The sequence below is a fragment of the Neopelma chrysocephalum genome, unplaced genomic scaffold, assembly GCF_003984885.1.
Source record: "Neopelma chrysocephalum unplaced genomic scaffold, ASM398488v2 Primary Assembly neopelma1_96, whole genome shotgun sequence".
NCBI lineage: Eukaryota > Metazoa > Chordata > Aves > Passeriformes > Pipridae > Neopelma > Neopelma chrysocephalum.
In genome coordinates, this window is record NW_020897759.1 from 2,658,836 (window position 1) to 2,682,928 (window position 24,093).

At 42.3% G+C, this 24,093-nt stretch overlaps 1 protein-coding gene across 6 annotated transcripts in view; it reads left to right on the forward strand.

Annotated features, from left to right (window-relative positions):
- Window positions 1–23,554, forward strand: part of ANK3 (ankyrin 3) — a 204,340-nt gene extending 180,786 nt beyond the window's left edge. For 2 of the 6 annotated variants that reach the window (XM_027694110.1, XM_027694111.1), the window contains 4 exons: window positions 2,305–2,392; window positions 4,333–4,711; window positions 18,970–19,062; window positions 22,147–23,554. In XM_027694110.1, coding sequence (XP_027549911.1) covers window positions 2,305–2,392; window positions 4,333–4,711; window positions 18,970–19,038 — 536 coding nt within the window. In that variant the 3' untranslated portion in view covers window positions 19,039–19,062; window positions 22,147–23,554. Of the gene's footprint in view, window positions 1–1,719; window positions 2,393–4,332; window positions 4,712–8,388; window positions 8,488–16,873; window positions 16,958–17,080; window positions 17,141–18,969; window positions 19,063–22,146 lie in introns of all 6 variants that reach the window. The other 4 variants (XM_027694108.1, XM_027694112.1, XM_027694107.1 and 1 more) reach the window with 3 other exon arrangements.
- Window positions 23,555–24,093: the final 539 nt, after the last annotated feature.

Sequence of the window (24,093 nt, forward strand, 5' to 3'; positions counted from 1 at the left end):
AATTTTCAATCTACTAATGCCTAAAATTGTATAATTTTGCAAGGAAGCTGTACCAGCTTAGAACTATGCAGATTAATTTTGAGTCAGATTAAAAGGATAAATGAAGTTCTGCTTGTAAAACAAAATTTCCCTAAGAATGCTTATTATTTATCAGTATGTTGAAGATGCTAAATATTGGGGGTTTTCTTATTTTAAATGTTAGATATCAGGCATTGGATTGTTACTTTGATTTTTCTCACATGTATTATAAGTAGCTCCTTTAATAAGATTTTCTTTTGTAAGTAACATTTCCTTTGCTTTTTGTAATTTGTTCAAGTATGTATTGGGCTTTCTCTGTATTTTAGTAAGATTTTTTTTCCTTTAGAGCATATGAGCTCAGTGTGCCTCCATTATTGAGCAGCATTGCTGGTCATTGAGTCATTGCACTACAGAAATAATTTTCTGTTGACATTTTAAGAAAGTTGCTCTTGAAATGTTGCTTGCGCCTTTTAATAGTAGCGTCAATGTTTTTAGGAACAAAATCGCTTCTCTGCAGTTGCTTTCTGTCTCTCCTCTTCTCTGAACCTTCCTCAAGCTTCCTTTCCTCACCAAGACCAGACCACCTTTGCCTTTCTCTCAGCTGATTCAGGAAACAAAACCCCAAATGCACCCTATTAATGCACCTCCCTTTGCAGGCAGCACAATGTCAAGTTAACCCCACAGCATGTGTTTTTTCCTTTTGTAGGTTACCCAACCTCATTTGCCAGGATAAGAACTTAAGGTTTTGTTGTCATTTTTGTGTGTATATTCAGTTTAATCCTTTTGTATGTTTTTTTCATGTTTTCATCAATTTTTCTTTTCTCTTTATTTGATCAGTGTATCTGATTGTACCAATGTCACCAAGATCACCTCAATCTTCAAGATCACCAAGATCTCCTTACTCACCACAGTCCTCTCACCCGTATAACTTTACTGTACCTGAAATATTCATATAACTCTCCCTTGTTGTGTTTTTGTTCTCTTATCCCTTTGTTAACTTCCTTATTTTAGTTTTTTATCCTGCTGTGTAGTTAGATCTACTATTTTTAGTATCCTCATTAGGATCCATTTCTGTTCTTCATTCTTTAACTATTCCATTCTTGCACTCTGTGGTTAAATTGGAGGTATATATTAGTAACATTGTATTTCTGGTATTGTGTATTTTTATATAAAAGCATATTAAAAATGTGGACCTGTGGAAATAATACCTACTGACAAAAATGTGGCTGTCCTATGTTATGATTTACTGCTGTCTTTAAAATCTGTTTATTACACTTCGAAATTAAAAAAACCCACCAAAACTGGGAAATAAAGATTTGCACAATATGGCTGCAAGAGATTGTCTTGTATATAATGGGACAACCACCCTTGTCCACATTTGATTTATTGCATGCTCATAAGACAATCTGCTATAGCTTGAAAATGTTAAAATGGCTGCAAAAACAATTGCTGAAATCTTTAAAGACTATTAACAAAATAGTCAAAAGTACTGGCTTCACTGTACTGTTCACTGGCAGTACTCATTCTTTGTTCCATCTCTTCGGGACAAAGTAACGAAATCTATCAGAACTGCACTGGTTCTTATACACCTGCACCTCCTCATGTGTTTCATACTTTATGTAACCCATGAATCATTTGGCATTTGCTTATTTGTTGCTCCATGCTTCATCCCAGTCAGTCCAAATGTGCTGTCTTCCTTAGGTTATCCCTCCATTCAAGTGGAACTGGAAACTCCCACTGGGTTGCGCTTCGTGCCGCCCACCCCTTTCCATCAGGACGATTTCTTTAGCGACACCTCTAGCCTAGAGTCACCCCTTAGAACTCCCAGTAGACTGAGTGACGTGTTAGTGACCTCCCAGGGACAAGTAGATGGTACAGCAGCAGCACCGCCAGTGGTGACTGAAGAAGACACTTCACTGGATGACAGCAAAGTCGATTTCTCAGTGCCTAGAGAAGGAACACCTAAAGATATTTCCATAGGCGAGAGCCAGTTGGAGGAAGTGGACCTTAAGGATTTTCCGCGGTATCTTGGTAGTTATGGCGGGATATCAAAAGATGCTAAACAAAGGCAGAGTGAAGAGACTAGTAAAAGAGGAGTAAGGACTGAACAGCCTGAGAGAGAAAAGTCTGGTACTGATGAGGAGATGACGGCAGAAAAGTTTAAGTCTCTGTTTGAGGACATTCATCTGGAAGAAGGAGCTGAGTCTGAGGAGATGACGGAAGAGAGAGTATGGTCAATTCTTAAAGGTGTTCAACAAGCAGAACACGAAATGTCTTCAATTACAGGTTGGCAGCCTGACTCGTCAAGTGTCTCTGAGCCACCGACGTCGGGACGCAGGATAGGTGGTAGCCTGCTAGATCGCTTGGATGACAGGTGAGCACATTTGTGTTGGAGTGTGTGTGTAAGCCAGCTTTCCCACGCTGCTTGTACCTCCAGGAGCAGTGCAGAGCCTGCTGCTCTACTATTCCATGAGAATATGCATGTATACTTACATGTACATTTAAAGGAAAAAGTAATAGTTGACGTGATTTGTCCTCAGACATATTTGTCTTTAAAAATATTTATCAGGTTTCATTCTTGATATAGGAATTTGAGAAACATTTCATATTATCTTTAGCAGGTAATATTACTTTTCGTGTCCTTTATCTGGTGTATTTCTATTTTTAATTAATCTAAGTGATCCGTAGATGTAGCTGAAAGCAAGAACATTATCTGAAACCAGGATACTACATTACTCTTATTTCTCGAGTACCTTTTTAGCAGTCACCCTTTCTATTGCATCCCTTTGCGGTCCCTCAGATAGTTGTTACTTTTTCCATAAGCTGATTTTTGAATTGTCAGGTTTTTTAACACTTATTTCAAGCATATTATGTCATGCCCGTTTACTAGACTATTTTAAAAGAGATGAGTTACCAGGCATAAGAAGGTAAGAATGGTGATACCGAATCCAGCTAGTCCTGTACGTTGTCTCCCATCAGTGACTGCAGGGGATGCTCAGGGAAGGAGAGTGGATGTATATCCTGTTTTCCTCCTGCACTCTCCCAAGCTCCATTTATCTTCAGCATAATGACCTGCTGAGATGGGTGCTTTCTATATATTTATCCTCAGTGCATTTCTCTTGTATGACCTTTTCCAACCTCCCCTTGGACCTACTTAAGCTTTCAGCATTCGCAGTATGTGTTGCCATGTTCAGCCCTACTGAACGGGTGAGGGGCCCCTGCCTGCCTTTGCTTTGAACGTGGTTCCCGTGAGCAGGGACGGAAGGAGCCAGGTCTGCAGGAGCTGTAAATCAGTACAGAATCATTATCTGCACAGCAATCATTTGTCTGTCAGCAGTTTACATCCTTTGCATCCTTGACTCAGGATGTTTTAAGGTTCCAGGGAGCATTAGATGCTCTCTTATCAAATCCAGTGGGAATTTGACCATTGATTTCAGCAAACTGGTTGTCTTTCAGGACTGTGAAGCAATTGAACTACTACTGATGAGATTCCTGTTGTTAAGCAAGTGTTGTTATTCTGCATTTTGTATTGTGTTAAATTAGTAAAACAGATCACTTTGGGAATCAGGAGGGCTTCCTTAAGAAGATAACATATCAGTTTCTAGCTAGATGAATTCACTTTGCTATCCTTTAAAATAGTTTTGCCAGCAAATAGCTGGCATATTTTCATATGTACAGTCATAGTGTTTAACAGAAAGTGTTTAACAGATAGTGAATCTGGGGCAAAATTTTGGTCAGTTTTCTATCTTGTAGTTAACCTTCCTTGCCTTGGTCTATTATTGAGAATCTGCACTGTCTAAGGATTTGTTTTCAGATACCAATATTTTTTAAAAGGCATAACTTATCTGGAGTACAGATATTGTACTTTGGGGGAAAAATAACATAACCTGTTTGGTCATTACTGGTAATTGCATGGTAACAGCTACTTTCATTACCTCTTTGGTTAGAGAGCTGGTTTAAGAATTAGTGCCTCGAGGCTTTAGCTCGTGATTATATAAGGGAACTGGTAGGTTTTGTGTATTATTTTTTTCTCTTTTTCCTCCCCTCCCACCAAGTGGAAGGAAATTAACATAAAACATTTGGCCTTGTTTCCAGTGTCCACCATATATTCATTGCTTCTGAAAGGATGCCACGGTGCAGAAGACAAGGTTATTAAATAGATTGATGTTTGCAAGTGGAATCAAAAATTTTACTTTTCTCTATGTGAAATGTATTTGTTAAGACTGAAGGCTCAGTAAGAGGCTTGATGCTTTGCCCTTCTGCCTGTGATTTAAGCACTGAACAGCTGTCTATTCCTTTTTCTTTTTCTTGTAGTTCGGACCAATGTCGAGATTCTGTTACCTCATACATCAAAGGAGAAGCAGGGAAGCCAGAAACAAATGGAAGTCTATCCGAATCCACATCAGAGGCAAAAACTAAATCCTACATCCAGGAATCTTTAAATGATGTGGGAAAACACAGTGACAAAGAAGCCCTGAAAACAAAGCCCCAGATTTCAACTGGTACTGATGAGCAAACGTTATCATCAACAGCATATCAGAAATCTTTGGAAGAGACTAGCAAGCCAACAACAGAAGGCAGCAAAACATCTGTGCCTGTCAGTGTGAAGAAGATGGGCTGGAGTACTTCTGAGGATGGCAAGCCAAGAACAAGCATCCAAGAGGAGGAGGGAGCAGTAATGTCTGAACAGAAGGTACAGTATGTCCTGCAATAATTAACGATGTGAGGAGTCCCTGTTGCTTGACATATTGCTTGACATAATTTTTTGTAAGACTTGTAAAGTTGTTTGTGACAGGGTTAGGGGTTTTTTTTATCCTTGTTTATGCCTTTTTTATTTATTACTGAATTGAGGAAAAATGGAAGCTAGTGGAAATTTATATTTGTGTTGTGAATAGGATGAAGTGGGGTCAAGGCAGGCAGAGGAGCCAAGCAGGGCTGCATAATCCTCTGCCTGACTGGCCCTGAGCCCTGGAAGAGGTTAGAGCAGCTTCTGGGACTGCTGTTCTGTATCACTGGGGAACAGGCCCCTTTCCTGCCCTGACATACCACCTATGCAAACAGTGCCAAACAGCTCAGCTGTCCTCCATCTGTTTCCAGTAAGGTGTTGCCACTGGTTCCCACTCTTCCTGTGGCATTGAAGTTAGCAATAAGAGATATAGGGACTCTTTGAGTTCTGTCCTGCTCCTTGTCCCCAACACTCCCTGCATTTTTTTTTTTACTCTGTTAATTGGCAGAAAAATAGTTTTTGGGTTATATTTAATCTCCTCCTTATGTTTTTTTGTTTCATGGCCTTGTTCATCCCAACTTTGAAGTCCATCCGTTCTTTTGGAATCAAAAGATTTCCAAACATGTAAAGCACTTTTCCAGGTTGCAATTCTTTCTTCTTAAAATACTGTGAGGCTCTCCCCTTCCTTTCTGCCATGCTCAACTTGCACATCCTTAACTGCAGAACTCCAGTTATAAGTGGCTTTCTGACAATGAAAATTTTGATAGCTTTCTCAGCTGCTTATATTTATTTCCCAGAAGCTTAAAAGTAAAGCTGATTCAAAGGATGGCTTCTAGCCCTGTAGGTGTGTGCACCTCACACCCCAGCAGTGGGAGGGTTGCCACAGAATAGACCTCAGGGCCAGCAGGTAACCAGGCTGAAACAGGGAACTGCAGAATTTCTTCTACATTCCTCTCTCTGCTGAGATTGTCTTTTCCTGGGAATAATACAGGAGGAGACTGTAACTTCTGGAAGCAAGGCATTTTAGTAGAATTGCTTCTACTTGCTATAGCTACTTTTTTTTTTATTGTAGCACAATAAAACGTTGGCTGTGGTGGGCTGCAATAAATCATTCAGGTTTAAATTAGTTCGTTTTAAACTATTCTTTTGATTATACAACCAAGAATTCTTTTATTAGATGGTAACATAATCGGTCTCAGCAGTTATGCAGCATATGATTGTTATTATCTTGTTATTAGTTCGTGACACAGTAAGATCTTTCCTAATGTTCACTAATTACTGGAATACTTAAAAAATGTAAGAGCCTTTGCCTTCTGCAAAGGCAGTTAAAGGCAGATGGCAGAGTTCCTTAGTGTTTGTAGGCTTTGGAGACCTCAGGATGATGGTACTGTGCTCTGATTCAATGCAGCAGTAAGTGTAGATGCACACTGTAATGTGCTGAGGGTGTGCAAACGTGCTGCACTTCCCCCTCTGCATTCCCATCAGTGGGAAGATAACTTGTCATCCACTTCTGTGTGCTCTTTACTTTTGGATATCCCATCTGGATTGAGAAGAATAAGTGAGTGCTTTTCTTATGTGTGCTCTCTGCACTACATTACTTTATTGGTAAAGGCTGATAATCTTATCTACTAAATAACAAGTCTTTTTATAGACATGATCTTTGAATAAACTGGTATCAGAAAATAATGTCATTTCTAAATGTGGGTCTCTCACAAAGCCTGAATGGGTAAGAAACCAGGATCTGTTAGAATGACAGCAAGAACTGCTTTAATATCTTGTCGATACTTTTTTCAATAATATCATCTAATTTGAAGTCAATAGTTTAATTACTAACACAGTCCATTTCCTGGTGAGACACTTCATGTGCTGTCATGAAAACAGAGAATTTCACCTGCAATCTTTCTGCAAGGCGTTCTTCAGAAATGCTCCATCAAGAGAGAAGTATGGAAGAAATAGATTTATTTCTGTGGAAAGAAAGCAAGAACAAAATAAAAAACTGCTTCCCAAAGTAAGAGATTTTGTTCTGTGACTCAGTGGGAAAGGGCTAGGAAGCAATAGTCACCCACCTGCATGAGAAGGGCTGCATCAGTGTTTTGGCACGCAGTTTGCAGCAGGAGATAAACCCAGACAATTGATATTGGGCTGACGCCTGGTGACGTGGATGAAACAAATCTTTGGCCTCATCCCAAGTCCACATAAATGCCCAGACATTTACAAATGCAATGCAGTGATGGTGTGGGTCATATAATTCTCTACAAATGCTCAAACATCAGATTCCAGTGATCTTTTTAAATTAGAGGAGCACAGCACAGTTGCTGTAATATTCCAAAGAGGATGATGTCCACTGCATCGTCAAGGTGACTCTTAGTGTCAAAATTCCATCACAAATAAACCACTTAAAGCTGTTTATTAAAAATAACTCTTGCTCTGAAGCCTTTGTGTCCTCTGGAAATCTTCTGCTTCTTGTTGATTCTTCAGGATAGGATTGGATTATAATTTTTTGTATCTATATTTGATTAGTGCCAGAAGACTGCAGGAGACTTCACATGCAGACGAATGCTGTCATCCTGCCCTAAATGCTTTTTGTTATATAGTCCTTTTTCTCCTCCACCCACCTATGCCCACTCTTATTTGACACATAATTTCTGAGAAATGCTTCTTGTTTGGGATGTCTTGGGCCAGATTCAAACAGAGAAACAGAACTGCAGTTCTCAATAGCCACTATTTATGATTTTTAAATTTTTTAATCATTCAGGCTGCCATTAAGTAACATAGAGGAAATTGTCAAATTTCGCTATTCAGGAAAAGGCTGGTTCAGACAAACATAATGGGAGAAGGGCCTCTGCCCTGAGTCCATCACACACAGAAGTATGAAGCCCTCCTTCAGGCATATGCACACAGAGCTGCTCAGCCCCAAAGCTGAGGAGCTCCTTGGGGTTTGGAGGGGAAAGCACTGGGGCTGTCAGAGGGTGCCAGGGCAGAGTAGATGCCTCTGTACAGCTGTGGTACCTCCTGGCACCAAGCTGACACCAGAGTCACACTGTTCCCCCCTGCCCTGAGCTGAGGTCTAACAGCTCTCTTCTTAAAACATTGCAGAATGATTGTGCTTCACGCTGCAGTTTTGTTACTTAATAGAAGATAAATAGTGAACAGGAAAGCCATTTACATTTGTAATCTACCATGTGGAGGTGCTCCACTGAATCTTTTTGTGTGACTGTCTTCTTTTTATTATTAGCGAATTTACTTCCCACACTTTGTGAATCCATAAAATTTGTTTGAAACAGTAATTTTTGAGGAGAAAAAAAAATCAGTGAGCTATGACAAGGTTATTTAGTACACAAAATTTTTAAGAACTGCATAAGATTTAGAAACTCCGCAGGTCAGATGCATTCCAAAGACCATTTTCTAAGAAGAGCTGCTGAGATATTCCATAGCTGGTATACTTATCAAGTTACAGCATACCAAGGAGCAAAAAGACCTCCTCCCACTATACACTTTAAGAGTGAAACTGCGAGTCATTATGTACATAATCGAGACAGGGAAAACACTGTCCATGATAACCTCTGTTTTCTTCTCCTAGTCCTGATCAGCATGTTCTGTCTTGCAAATGTGCTGTTCAAATGTACTAAAACTGCGTTTATTAGGAATGTAGTGACAGTGACAGTGAGATTGAGAGTGATTCGAGCTCAGGTGAAGAGCAGAGAATTACTACAAGAGTTTATCGACGGCGGTTGATTCTGAAGGTACCTTGTGATTTGCATTCCTGGCACAGCGTTGGCATGGACCTGGGTTGAACTGCTGTGTCAGAATGTCAGTTTTGGCATACTGGAGTCCCTCTGGGAGTGTGCTTTCCACTGCCAGTGTGGATTTATAACCAAGTACTAGGCAGCCTTTCCTTGCTTAACCTGGAGGTTTATGGTTGTCTTCTGCTGGAAAATAACTGTTCTGCATGGCATGCTGTGTCCTTCACTGACACTGCTGTGCATGGCATCTTAAAGACTGCAGCTAGATGCAGCGTGTTGGTCTCCTGTAGAGCAAATACGAATTGCAGACAGAAGGGTAATTTTTTTCTCTGTTTTCTTTAAAATATTTTAAGTTACAAGTTAGACATTTGCAGGAATGCACGAGTGGAATATAGGAGAGTATGAGCAATGTATTTTGGTTGAGACTTGTGTACTAAGTGCTTAATGTGTTCTGGAAAACCTTCTCAATACAGCAAATGATCCTGATTTTGAACCTGTCGAAGTTAATAAAAGTCTTTACATTGCCTTCAGTAGGCTCTGTTTAATATATTTATTTACAGGTTGCCTTTATTTATAGCACCTTATGCTTTATATACTGATAACAATGGCATAATCAAATAATTGCATGTGCCCTCATATTTTTTCTTGTGTGGTCATACAGTATGGCATTATTTGCCTGAAGCATATAGCATGAGAAAATAATTCTGCATTGGAAACCATTATGTTAATTACTCAGTAACTTACAGGATTTATTAGGCTCTTATTAGAAAACCATGTAGTCAAGCCATGAAAAAAAAACAGCCAGGCACCTTAGTGCTATTACAGCACTAGCTGAGTTTGCCTAAGCTATAATTGTTACTTTAGGAATAATTTGTGATATTCCAATTGCACATATCTATATCACTGTTATTTCCATGCTTTGTGGAGGGGAGTCTGCGTACAGACACCGCACTTCTTGTGCAATGTGGGTGGCAGATAGGCTGCTCTGCACAGCTGCCAAACAGTCCAAAATACAGATACTTTCAGAAAAGGCAGGATGATGTTTCTGTCAGTCTTCATCATGAATCTCTTCAGTATACCAGTCATGTTTCTGTTCAGGATAAGGCAGGAACTGCAAAAATGAGCTCAGTAGAAGTGAATGTTTTGTCCAATCCCTCATCTCTCCAAGTGGAACCTGCTGCCTTCCATGAGAGGCCCTGGGCAGGTCAGGGTATAACCCTTCATCAGTAATTCCCCCTGCAGATAAGACATGACTCCTCAGGCTTAGGAATGTGGGGCAGGCGGCCTGTGGGTGATTACAGACCCTCCAATGCTGTAGGGGCATCTCTGGTAAAACACAAAGTGTAAGTGTGCTGCAAGTTTCGAAGGCTGCATAGCTGGCCTCTGACTGAGGTCCCCCACCCAATTTATGTCTGAACTATTTTGGTGTCTGCTGGTTTGGAGGCAGGAAATGTTGGAGTAGAAAAGGGGAAAGCATGTCAAAGGCAGCCTTCATTTGGTTTCCAAGTACAGCCTCTGTGTTTAGAGAAAGGCACAGAAAATTGGTCTTAAATGTGGTGGTATAATTTGGGGTTGAACTTTTAACAGAGCAATGGTAAAGCAGCATATATAGTGTTGCAATCTGCAGCTAGTGCAGACGCAGTGGGGAGGGTGTGCATGGTGAGTGGAGGCGGCTCATCCCGCTCTGTTGGGAATGTGTCTGATCTCAACTGGATTCTGTACCTGTCTCTTGATTAGAAAATACATATGATGCTTCTGTTATTTTCTGATCATTTATAGCTTCTTTTTTATCTCCCACTCTGCATCTCAAGACAAGCTTAAAACAGGACAAGAAAAAAATTGAAACCAGCAATCGTCAAGCCTTTTAGAGAAAGAGTTAGATAGTGGAAACAACAATTTCAATGAGTATTTCAATCATGTAAAGTTCATGAAATGGTGGTATGAAATGGAAGAATCAAGCTTTAACATTGGTAGGGATCAGGACTTGAATTTCTGCACATTCCTGGGAGCAGAGGTTCAGTTTGGGTGAACTGAAATCACTGTGAGAGCATGCACCCAAGCTGAGGAACAGCTCCTCAATCAGGGAAGAGGTCTCAGGATATAGTGCTCAGAGGCACTGAGCAACACTCTCAGCCTGCAGAGTAAAAATTTTAACTCCTGTATTCCTGCTGCAGGGCCCCCAGCAGTGGTTGGGAGCAGCAGGCTGTTGCCTGCCAGTGCCTGAGTGCCCGGCAAGCCCAGCCCCACAGCCCCAGTGCCCCTCTTAGGCTCATACTGAATGGTGCCAGTGCACTTCCATGGAGCAGGAGTGAGAATTAGGCTCTCCTTCTACTCCTGTGTTTTCTGACACACCTGGCTAGCCTAAGTTGTTAAGTGGTGATTCAGGGTGGGAGGCAGGGACATTTTCACTCTGACCTGACTCTCACATCCCACAGGCAGCACCTGCCATGCACTGATGATGAAATGCTCCAGTGCTATTCTGCAGTCATGCCTGGACTATCTTATATTATGATTAGTTAGGAACCAGCCCTAGAAACCTTTGTTGAATTTGCATTCTCTGGAATAAGAGCTGTTTTGAATGTCTGAAAAACCTAGGCACAGGCTTCAGAAATGGATGCAGTGCTGTGCCCATGCTGTCAGCCCGCTCTGCCAGCTTGTGTCCAGCAGCAGTGGGGAGGGGATGAGGGTATGCTGGGAACCTCCACTGGGCAGAGCTGCATGTGGGAACTGCATTGGTTTACCCTAGCCTTTATTAATAGGATCATAGAATGGTTTGGGTTGGAAGGGACATTAAAGATTTATTCATTTCTACCCCCCTACTGTGGGCAAGTGCTACCTTCTACTAGACCAGGTTGCTCAAGCCGCATCCAGTCTTTCCTTGAACATTCCACTGATGGGGCATCCACAACTTCTCTGGGCAACCTGTTCCAGTGCCTTACCATCCTCACAGTAAAGAATTTCTTCCTAATATTAATTGCTCTTCCTGATTTTCATTACTGCCTGCATGTTGCGTTAAAAGCAACAGAGGTAGTCACATAGCCTGCAGGGATGAAGTTTGGCAACACCAAAACCTTGAGGGTAAATTGAGTCCTGTGTAAAAAGGCTTTGCTATGTGCCTCCACAGGTACTGTCAGGGCTGAATTGCTTCATTACCTTTGCTCTTCTTTCCCAACTTGTTTTTCCTTTCAGTGCTATTCTGCATTATTGCTAAAACTGTTATTTCCGTTTAACTGCTACCTTAGTTCTCTGTCCTGGCCCAAATATGGGGAAAGGCTTTTCTCTCCCCCGGAGGTATTTTCCCAGCAGTCCAAGAGCTGAGTCCTGTCAAGTGTTCAGCACTCTCGAGCACATTCCCATGGGATTTAGCACTTCAGAGGGCTGAGCCCATAAAACCAGACAAGCAAGGACTGATGCCCATTTCCACATGTAATAGGATCGTATTCTAACCTCAAGGTAGTCCAGATGTTTTTGTTTTTGCTTCCTTTCCCCTCTTGTGTTCACATGGTGGATTGATGGGATGGGGCATTGCAAAAGAAATGGGCTTATGGCAGTGCAGGAATGCGAGCAATTAGCACACAAGGGAAAAATAAGAGTGCTGCCACAATGTGCATATTCAGAGCCTTATCCAAAGCTGCTTTTATTCAGTCATGGCAGAAATCAGTGTCTAATTTTTCATGCTCTTTCAGAGGTTGTTAAATCTTTCATGGATACAAATTTTTGGCAAAACTATTTAGTAAGTTTCTTACCGAAAGGTTTATGGTAGCATGTAATGGAAAACAAAATATATTTCTAAGCAGGGGTTATTAAAATCTGCTGAAATTTAGTATCTTGTGCTTTTGTTACTTCTTGCCAATTTTTATTAAAGATTTGTCCCTTTCCATGTGTTTTACCATGAAACACCCCATTACTGATCATGGAGGGATTGGTTCAGCCTGCACTGGACAAGTGGCGTGGGAGCCTGAGCAGCAGTCAGTCAAAACTGCAACCAGCAGCTTCCATGGTCTTACTATTCAGAGGAAACTTATTTATGGAAAGTGAAAATGTGGCCATCCTGTAGGTGAGAAGAATTAAGGGCTCTATGTAAGGCAAATGAGAAGCGTTTCTTTTTTTGTGTTCAGCTGGGCACAGCCTCTCCACTGCAGTCCCTGTCTGTCTAGGAGAGCTGCAGATTTGCTCTGCTCTGTAGCTTCCCTCACTTTGTCTTGCCCCAGGAGAGCTGGAGCTGCCAGCCTTAGTAAAATAACACAGCTACTCACTACAAGTGTTGTTATGAGGTCTGTTCATCCTGTTGTCCTTCATGCCACGAGCAACAAATCTCTGAGGCAGCTCCCAGTAGTGGGCTGTATCCTGTCCCATTTGTGCCACCATTTCCTCTCAGGTCTCCCTGGCTTGCATGTTGGTTTGTTGGGCTTTTTCCTTCTCCCCCCCCCGTGGCTTTAGCAATACGTCTGCAAACAAGCAAGTACAGACTCAGCACGGGCGCAGGCGGAGAGTCGTGGCATCTGATTAACAAGGTCTCCCTGAGTAGGCAGAACTCACTAATGAAAATGACCTTAATGAAAGATGTTTGTTTCTCCTGCCACTGCCACAGAGGCTTGAGACCCCAAGGAGACTGAGGCGCAGCTGCTGTTTATGCATTACAAGAATGTGATCTCGAGGCTGAGGGGATTATGTCCTGATGGTGGCTTAGGCCAGTAGGGGAAGAGGTCTGAGTGCTCTATACAGCTCCTGTTCCCATTGCAGCATTGCCTCTGGTCTTCGGCAAAATTAAATATTTAGGATATTTCCATCTTGCTTATTTCCACCTGCTTTTAAATTCCTTTTTATCCATTGGAGTAAGACACATCCAGCTGCACCTTTTTTCTCCACTGTTACAACAACGCTATGTGTATAGGAGGAATAAAAGGGACTATTATCCCTCTAGTAACAAAACAAACATGAAAGAAAACCAGAGCTCTGACAAATCTGCAGTGAACTTTGGCACAATACTGCAGCACGGACTGTATAACTCCATTTATCTGGAGGTCCCTGGTAACACCCATAATCTGCAAATAAATGTTAAGAAAATCAGTGGAGCTGATCAGTGGAGTGGACTTTGAGGAAACTGCTCTTTGCTTCTCCTGCCCTGGAGAGCAGCAGAGAGAGGATACCAGCTGGTTTTGGCAGGACTACACTCCAGCGAGCAGGGTGACATTAAAGCACTCTGCTTTGCAAAGCTTCCTGGCATGTTCTGGGGCTGAGGCTTGCAGACTGCAGCCTTTGTATGCTTTAGTCCCAGGGATATAACTGGCCTTCCAGTAATCATGGTATTAAGTTTTCTCCCTGCCTTTCTAAAGCTTTTGGTACTGTGACAGTGCTTTTGACTGGTGAAGGGTAAAATGAAGCCCACATAAGTATGATGCAGCAGAAAGAATTTTATTCTTTAGCTGTGACGCAGATGCACCAGCTTTGTGTTTAAAAACAGCTTTTGTTGACAAGGTCATCTAATGTGCCATTCTAACCCAAAGCTGGTTTGAGGGATCTTACCAGTAAAACTGCCAGTGGGTAAGGGGTTTTTTTCCTAGCAAACATCCGTCTTTATAACTGCATAGGATTAGAAACGTCAGTAAATCAGATCTACCTCCTGCCAATTGTGAGCCCTTCTGCAATTTGTTTAACTACCCACCAGCAAGAGAATTGTGAAAGCTGGATTTCACGCGTGCTGACTGCTGAGTATTTACAGCATTTATCATTAAACTGTGCTTAAAGGAGCATGTAGCTAATTAAAAAACAAGATTCACCACACCTTTAAAACTGCATTTTGTTTCAAGAGACATTTTTCAGTGCATCGATACACTTCTCATTTTAAAGCTGAATGCAGAAATTCTCTCTGTTTTAAGGGATAACCTTGCTCCTAGCTGCAATTAGGAGTCAAAAGAACCAGTACACACAATTGATATTGGTGTGTTAAGTAGTCTGGTGACCTTGCTGCTGGCCATGTTGTTTTATTTCTGATTTTCATAGGTTTTATTGTAGTGGCTTTGGAGATCCTGTTCATGAGAGGGAACCTTTCCATACCTCTGTGCTCCATGGGATGTCTGGGCCAGAGTTCTCTCCTGCTCCTTAGGGCACTGTGTGGGATCACACCAGGGAGTCTCTGAACCCATGTGTGGGAGGCCAGGAAAGAAACTGTGCAGATAGTTCCCCATCTGCTGTGCATCTGATTAAAGTATTAAGTCTCCGGAAATCAGTATTTCCCCCTCCCATGTCTTTGTGAATAGGAAGCCCCACAGGTTTCAGTTCCCAAAACCTTTACCCAAGCCTCAGCAGCAGTCCCGGTCCTGTCCTGGTTTCTGCTGTTTCTCTTGTGAGAAAGGAAGCAGCGGCTGCGGTGCTGGGCCCTGCTCACCGCGGGGGCCACCCCTCACTTCCCTCCTCCTGCCATTGCCTGGCCGCGGGGCTTAGGCAGGTGTGTAATTTCTCCTTCCTGTGACCCCTCACCCCAGTCCTTCTGGGGAACGAGTTGTCCAGGCTCCCTCTGAAGGCTTCAGTAGCCGTTTTTTCTGCCGTGCTTTTGTAGGGATGCCACCATTCCCAAGCCTAGGGACCTCAGCAATGTCCCTTCAGCCCCAGGTGCAGGACCTCATCCTTATGTCCCTATGACTGCATAGGGAGTCCACCTGGCTGTGGTGCCTGCCCTTCTCTGGGTGATGCTTCCTGAAGCACCTACATTCAACAAGTTTTACAGTTTATATATAGCCTGTGAAAAGCCTGGGGAAAAAGATGTGAAAAATGTCTGGAATTCTTTCATTGCTTAATTATCAAGTGATGACTTCAGTGCAGCTTTCAATGTGAAGAAAGCAGAAATTCTGTGCTTGTGAAGAATGACAAATGCTGGCCAGGGGCTCAGCCCATGGCAGAGCTGTGCTCAGCTCTGGAATACTCCCCTCTGGCTCCCACCTGCTGCCTTCCCCCCAAAGCGAGGGAAATGGAAAAGCTTGGCTGTAGAAAAGACCACAAATGGCTCATAATCAAAAGGAATGGCTTATTTTGCTTAGAGCTTAGAAATAGCGTACAATCCTAATGTTACAATGTACATATTGTAAAAGCCGTGTTTGTAGGGAAAACGGTTTTTTAAAAAAAATAAACATGGCATCACTGTGTTTGTTTGTTATAGAGCAGTGTCGGGAGCTTATGTAGACAACTATGTAGCGTATAGACCACAGTAAATAGGAATTATATGTGCTGTTCAGTAGGTGGAAGCATTAGGAAAGCTTGATGTTGAGCTATAATAATCTCATTTTAAATATTTTTTTTTAATATTTATATAACGTGTTTTTTACAATGTTTCTTTCTTCTTCTTTCCTCTAGTTGTAATTTTTTCCATAGTGGGTTGAGGGGAGAAGAAAAGTTTTAAGGATTTTGTTTGTTTGTTTTTTGTTTAAATGGCTATTCATTTGCAAGTGGAAATTTTTCATATGTAGGCCAGCTACATTATCATTATGTTTGCTTTATTTATATGAAAGATACAAGCACAGTCAATGGATATTTTTGAAGCATCAAAAGCAGTGCTTGCTTCAGCACCCAGGTTTGGAAACATGACTTTATGAGGTAATGTTAGCAAAGTTCTTCTGGAACATAGGTTCACAACTGCCAGCTAGCCTTAGACTCTAAAGTAATGTCATTTATTTATGATTTGAGCTATAATCTTGTGGTGGACTTGAGTCATTAGCATAGCAGTTAGGAAACTGCTTTTACATTTATTTACACTGGTCCTATAAATTGCTGGCACTATTAGAAGCGATGGCTGGAGTGCTGCCGACCTCAGTAAGTCATGGACTGGGCTATAGGTCCAGGCAGGTGTTACCATGACGGGCAAAGTGTCACATAAGATACCTTTCTCCGCTTTGTAAATGCTGAGAAGTCTTGTCTTCTGTGTGTGTGTTTTAGACCTCGTGTTTAGCAAGCTATAGGCAGAGCTGTCTTTTTAAATCCCAAAGTTCCCCCATGTTAGACCATGTTACTGCGTGTGCTGGGTGCTAAGAAGCTGTGAAAAGCTAATGAATTTCTGATTAGAGATTATATCATCATGAATTTGTGCCTCCATCTCACAGGTCTCAGACTGACCACAAGATTTTGTTGCACAGACAGCTTCATGCCATGCATTAGGTTAATAAGAGCAATGTGCTAGAAGCTCACTGCTGGCTTTAGGGACACATTCTGTAGAATAAACTCACAGGTATTGGCATGCTAAATGAACGAGGCTTTCATACAATTTGTGTGACATAAAGCAAACCGTTACATAAAGTTGAAGCTAGCATGTGCTTGTTGCTTGGATTGGTGTGGAAATATGTGTGGGTTTGACAGAATATAGGCTCTATTGCTAATCTTATAACACATTCTTTAGGGTGAGGAGGCAAAAAACATTCCCGGTGAATCTGTAACAGAGGAACAGTTTACCGACGAAGAAGGCAACGTCATCACGAGAAAAGTAATCATGAAATACATCACTGCTCTAAGTCTTTGCATTCAAGTAACTTCTTTTTAACATACTTTCTCCCTTTAGAATCTAGGAAAAAAAAAATCGATATTTTTCATGTATTGCTTCCTACAGATCACCCGGAAGGTAGTAAGACGCTTTGTTATCCCCCATGAGAGGAAAGTTGGTGAAATGGTAATGGAACGGGGACAACCAGGAAATAACAGTAGACACAGAGGGTTGTGTTGACTGCTAGAAAGTGCTGCTAAAGGGCTGGAGGTTTGCATTTAACAAGAAGCCTTGGCAAAGTGCGGTGCTTGCGGTTATTGGCAAGTTGTGTGTTTGGGTGATGGGGCAGGGGTGTGTCTCTATGCTGTGTGTGGGCAGGGGCAGCATCCAGGGGGCCCAGGTAAATTCTGTTGGCACAGAGCATTAAGGTCTGTCTCTGTAAAACAGGCAGCAGGCTTAGGCCATAGGTTTGGGGCCTGTTTTGTGCCATTAAGATGAGCCATGTCTGTGTGTTTGGTTAAGCCCTTGCAGAATTTGTGCCTTATACCTGTAGGTGTGTTGTGTTGCTTTTCCACCAGCCCAAAGGAATGAGCTGCAGGCTGATCCCCACTGGCTTCTCACTCACCTGTGTAATACCCTTGTGCTAGTGACTGAGGGTTTGCAGGATTCAGGGGAACGAGGACATACCCAAGCAATGGTATCCTCTACAAGCAAGCACCAAGACAGGATTTTGTCCTGGTGATTAAAACTGAAAGCCGTTCTGCAGGGCTGGATTATGCCCAGCTTCACCACCCTGAAAAAGAAAGGACAGTGGGAAGGACAGGAGTGCTGTACGCCAGCACACCCCAGCTCTTCTTGCAGAGGGCTCCAGGGCTATGGGCAGGAGTGGGCAGGCTGTGCCTCAGCTGTCCTTTGTCTCAAGGAGCCCTCGGGGGAATGGGCATCACCTCTGGAAACAAATGGCTTCAGAGGAGCTCATGCCTTCTTCCCCAGCACATGGCCCTGGGAGGTCTTTGCTTCAGTAAAACTGTCCTTGGGGTTAATGAAATTCTTGTCTGAGTGAAAAAAGATTCAGAAAGGAAGATAACAAACACTCTTTATCTACTGGTAGTAAAAAAGAAAGAAAAAAAAAGCAGGGGACACACACATGTCACAGAAATAAAAGAATTGAAACAAACATATTTCCATTCCCACTTTCATAGTCATTTATCAGGGGAAAAAAAATTCCTGCCCAGCAAGGGGGAAACATTTTCAATTTGCTGCACCAGATTAGATTAGTTGGAAACTACAAATAGTTACAAATACATCAATGCAGATCACCTGAGGGGTAAATTCTGCCGATAGCCGCACATAAGCAGATGCCTTTCTCTGATGTGAGTGAGGCTTGTGATTACTGGAGTATTTATTTTTAGATTATTATTGAGCTACTTTTAATGAGCAAAGATGAACTTTATTTTGGGGTGTGATGTTTTAAAGAAACCTGCACTGCTTGTCACTGTTACTGGTTTTACTTCTGTGCTGCTTCAGTGGCGGTTTTTGCTGGCTTTATTCCTCCTCCCTTTATTTCATTACTAACCTGCTTACTTTAAAGCACAGACGTTGTGAAACATCATAACATCAGCCACAGCCTATGCTGTCAGAAATGTTCACCAATCCAGCTGAGCTGGGAGGCCAATTGGGAAAGGAGATTTTTCCTTGACGGTGGCACTGGATCCCACTGCAGTTGGTGGCAGGGGCTCTGCCAAGGACTGCTAGCCAGGCACTCCAGCCCAGGGGTCATGCTGAAATTGTAGACCTATGTTTCCTACTTGAAGATGATATTTCAGACCTGTGCTTTTGCAGCTCAGCAGAGTGGATAAATAGATTGTGCGTGTCTTTGAAATGAAGTGTTAATGTGATTTAACTGCTTTTTACTTATCCTGTTACAGCAAAATGCGAAGCCTGTTTTGGAAGCAGATTTATAGTTACGAGTACTCTCTGCAGACTATGCTAATGTTTATACTTTTCCTTCAAAGCAGGGGGAAGCTTATAAAGTTAAGACAAAGAAAGAAGTCAGACATGTGGAGAAGAAAAGTTACTCATGAAAGCTGAAAGCCGACCACGGAACGGTCAGTGTGATCCATTTTCTTCCATTGCTGAAGGCTTTTGCCAGCACGGCGCTGTGCAGCACAGGGAGTAGCACCTGGGCTGCACAATGGCTTGACTCTGCTACCCTGTCATTGCTTTCCAGCTGCAAAGCTCAATAGCTTGCCCTTGATCTTGTAAGCAGAAAATGACCTTGTGTTCATGTATAGAAACTGAGCTTTACTTCTTGGAACATAAAGCAATATGGAGGCATGTGTGAGATTTCTGAGAGTTTTACAATATCTAGTGTTTGTAATCCTTTCTACACCATTTTCTACCCCTAAAAATTAACTTGAACACAAATAGTAAAGGAGCTGCACACAAGTAAATCTGCTGGGAGTGAAAGGCTTCTTCCACTGTCAGGCGTGTGATCTGAGGGCAGTTATGCAAGTCAAAGTCCTTGTAAGTGAAGTGTCTCAATATTTGCCAACAAATAATCCCTACCAACTGTTTCTTGTGAATTTTATTGATCCAGCCTCAACGATTGTAGCAAACCAGCAGCTGATGGTATAAGGGCTTTCCAAACTGAAACTAAATGCACAGGCTAAGACACCCTTGCAGGGGCTCTGTAAGGACGTGACAGAGCACCCTGAAGCCAGAGACTGCCTTGTCTCAATGACAAAGCTACAGTCACACAGAAACGTGCCTGTAAATACAGGAGGAGCCTGTCTGTGTCTATTAACGGTGGTCAGTCAGTCATGGCTCCAGGTTTACCATGTTCATGTCTTTTTTTCTACTCAACACTTCTCTTAGCTTTGTTGGGTTTCAGGAACTGGACAGAGGAAGAGTTTATGAAGTGCAAGTCTATGTGTTATCCTTTTCTTGTACATCTGGTATAGGATTGACTGTAGGATTTAAGAACAGGATAAACAGGACCTGGAAAACATACCAGATAGTGATGTGGAAGAAAAGGACAGAAGCAGAGTCTCTCCTGAGTCACCAGTCCCTTCTGACTGCTGCAATGTAAGGTAGCCCCTAAAGCCACCTGTGTGTGTGAATAGTGCCATTTGAGATGGGCAGCTCTCAGTGTGTGGGATCTAGCTGAGGGATTTATGGGATCAAGCCCCAAGGAGCAAGCTTTGTGAGGTGACTGGCATGCTTTCAGCATCTGATAAGCACCTACTGCATCCACTTAGCACAACTGCTGAATTCCTGCTTTTATTGAGAGCCCTCCCATGTGTGCTAATAGAGTAATACAGCTTCACCTGCCTTGCTGCTCAAAATACTCATAAAATATTTAATGTTTTGAAAAGGGAGGTGATTCTTTGAAACATCTTTCTCATTCATGGAGTTTAGGGATACAGGAGGAAAGCAAGACAAAGGGACGGCGTTGCTTGTATGAAATTGTGTCCAACATTGGCTTCCATGTTGTTCCACGGTCAACCTGAAGGGGCAAACCAGCAGAAATGTGTAAACTCAAAGGCACTGAAGGCAAGATGGGGCATTGAACCCCATAAGCAGTGTAGCTAAAGAGCCTGCCAGCATACAAGCTTAGTGCAGCACACACTGAGGATAAGGGAGAAGCATTTCATTTTAAAATAAAATGACATAAATAAGGCAGTCCTTGCCTAATGTATGAAACAGTCTGACCTTCAGGAAGCCAGAGACTGAGTTCCTCAGAACCAGATTTGCTCCCGTGACTGCTGATGCATTTCTCCTGTGATTTCCAGTAGGCAACTCTTCCGTGCTAGAGCCCCTAGCAGAGAGTCTGCCTTAGATAATGAACCTTTGCTCAGGGGGGAACTTTGTCCTGTAAGATGAATCTCTGTACTCCAAACTTTGATATGATAAGCATGACCAAATGTGCATTAAGTAATTGTGAGCCCAGGCAGGAGTCCATTGAAAACATTTTATTTGGATGCAGAACTGGAAGTATTTGCACAGGCAGGGAATTCTAATAGAAAACCATTTTGTTTTGTAATCACAAAAGACAAAAAAATCCTGTTGGGGAGGCAGAGGTGATTCTTTTCCTCTGAGTGTTTGAAAAAAAAAGACAACGTTAGCTAGATTTTGCTGTGAAAATGTCTTTGCCACCATTGCAAATAAACCCGTTGTGAAACATAGGTTGAAAGGAAAAGCCGAGAAGTCTTGCGTGCAATTCCTCAGGACAGCACTGTGTGAGCTGGCGTGACTGCTGCGATGGGAACAGGCGGCTTTTAGCAGCAGGACAGATTTATGACAACTGTAGATGTGGGCAAGGACAGATTGCTTTAGCGTAGAAGGAGAGTGTAGCACTCCTGGGGAATGCGTGTGGACCTGTGACCTGATTAGTAAACCGGCATGTCCGTGCCAGCCTGGATCCCGTAGGCACTGCGCAAGCCACGCTCCCGAGCAGGCTGCCCTGTGCCCAGGTGCTGGGGAGCCGCAGGTCTCCCAGCTCCTGGTGTGTTTGTGCTTCTGCTTCCTGCCCTCCTTGCTGCAAGACATCGCTGTTGTACAACAGATGTAACAAACTCGCTGTCCTCGCGTGCATGGCTCTGCTTGGATGGGCGAGAGCAGGAGCTGGACCCCATCTCCTCGGAGCCAGGTGGGAGATGGATGGGGCTGCCCCTCTTCCTCGCTTTGTCCTTCACCAAGCCTCCTGAAGGCTGGACTCAGCGTTCCTGGCTCTGCCAGTCACGTTCCCAAGAAACTGGCAGAGGTGGATGTGCAAGGAGAGCAGATTCTCCATCACTGTTGGGGGTGCTTGCACACAATGAAGAAAAACGTGCTGTGGAAGCAGCAGCTCTCTTGTTCTGGAGACGATGCCGTTTCTTCCACAATAAAAGTACCTATTCCTTGTCATCATCGGATCTGACAGGCTGGTGCTGTGTCTGGGGTGATGAAATGCAGCGTGTTACAAAGGTATTTGTAAACCAGTTCACGAGCAATGTGGACATCTGCAGCTGCATTTTCCTCTCATGCTGGGAGCTCAACTAATGTCATTACCTACCTGGAAAGTGTGTGATTTATCCTGCTGCAGAATTCCATCATGCCAATTGCAGCTTTTCTGTTTAGTCAGGGAAAGGCACAAAATTGATTCTAATGAGAGATTCTGAAATGATTTCTGCTCTCTTTTCTTTCCATAGGACTGTGTGCTTTTACTGCCAGTATTCTAGAGGGACAGTCACGGAAGAAAAATCAACAGGAATTAAACATTCACCTATAAAAGTGTGCGTGTGTTTGCTGCTTCCCCACATTAACCGCATGGTTTTTATGCAAAAAGAAAAAAAACAAACAAAAAAAACCCCAAACAAAAAAAAAATTAATTTAGCATGAGCCAATTTACAGAGCATGGAAATTCACGTTCATTCACAGGATTGGAGGGTGCGCAGTTACCGATGCAGTGTATATACAAGATGCCATGCTGTTAACAGCTTCTTTCAAGCAGTTTGATGTCATCTCAAAAGAAATAAATTCCTGTGGCCAGAGAGGATGTGCGAAGACAAAATTGTTAAACCATGGAAAGACACTAAAATTACTAAAATCCACAACAGCTCGCCTTATTTTTCTTGGACCCAAACTGTCAGGGTATAAAACACTATTTGTTTCTTTTTTAAACATCAATAGTTTTGCTGTAAATAAATAACACTGTATAAATTCTAACAAAATAGAATAAATGTTGATAAGGCACTGCCTTTTCGATCACAAACAGAATATTGCAAATGCATTGAGCAGGCTAGGTGTCTCAAATGGCTGCACCTACAGGGATATTCTGGGTGTATCTTCACAGATTCTTGTATATTAGCAATTATAATGTTTGTATATGCAAAAACGCTAGCTTGATTTTAAAAAAATCTTTAAAATCTGCTGCAAATTTAAATGATTCCCAAAATGAGGAATTCTGTAGTTCTGTGAAAATTTTTCTTCAGAGTACTAATATTTTGATGCATGTGTTTCACCTTATTTTGATTAAATCTTTTCCAGTTTTGCAAACACTATACCGCAACATGAAAAATAAGATTTTATCTGTAAACACAAAGCCCTTCATCTAATATTTGTTGCTGTTGCCAATTTTTCAATGAAATGACCTAAGACCCATAACATATACAGTAGTTGCATTATGGGGAGGGGGGTGCTATCTGTTCTCGCTTTATAACGGGGGTAATGCTTGCAGCTTTAGAAGTGGGTTGGTGCTCCAAGGAGCACAAGTTTGGGATATTTTTAAATGAACTGAAGAGAAATTATTAGCTAATAGACTGGCAGCACGCTGTAAAATTATTACTGTATTGTGTACTGGCTATAAGATGTAGAATCTTTCAGTAAGCCAATCATCTGTAATCATCCTAGCAGTGTAATATTAGGTTGTTAAGGCTGCTGTGTTTTAAAGGGCATTTTTATTTGGGTTTTGGTGAAATACTTTAATTTGTTGATTATATTCATATGGAAACAGCATTCATTGATAATAGCTCTAATTACATATGTATGAAAACAACAAACACTGGATGATCTAGTTGATTATTTAAGCATAAAATAAATTGTGTTAAAACTCTTGGATAACGTGTATTTGGCAGTGTTCTTGTACCCTACAGACGTGAGGCTTCGTGAGGCCAGCTGTTAACTGCCCCTGGCTCTCAGCTTCTTTTCCTCTCTGTTTCTTAGCTGCTTTTCCTCTCTGTTTCTTTTGTCTGCTCCATCTCCTTGTCTTCCAAGTGTGCCAGGCCATTGCTTGGCAGGCTGTCCCCAGGTCAGGGGAACGGGAGGAAAACAGCAGCCAGCAGCACATGCCCAGCAAAGTGCTGAACCCACCTCCCTGGGACAGAAGAGACATGGGGAAAGGGCCTATGCAAGCCTCTTCTCCAACATGTGTGAGCTCTGGACCTCCTGGAATTTTTTTTGCCCCACTGAGAACCACTACCAAAGGCAGTTTTCTCCCCAGAGCATGTCAGTCAGACCAATAACCAACCCACTGCCCATGATGTCATTAAAGTGTACATCCCCTGTATACTTCCTGTGTATTATCAGTGATGGATCACTATATAAAAAATGTGGCCAAAACAAAGGTCTGTAGGCAGCATCAGTACACTCACTGCTCT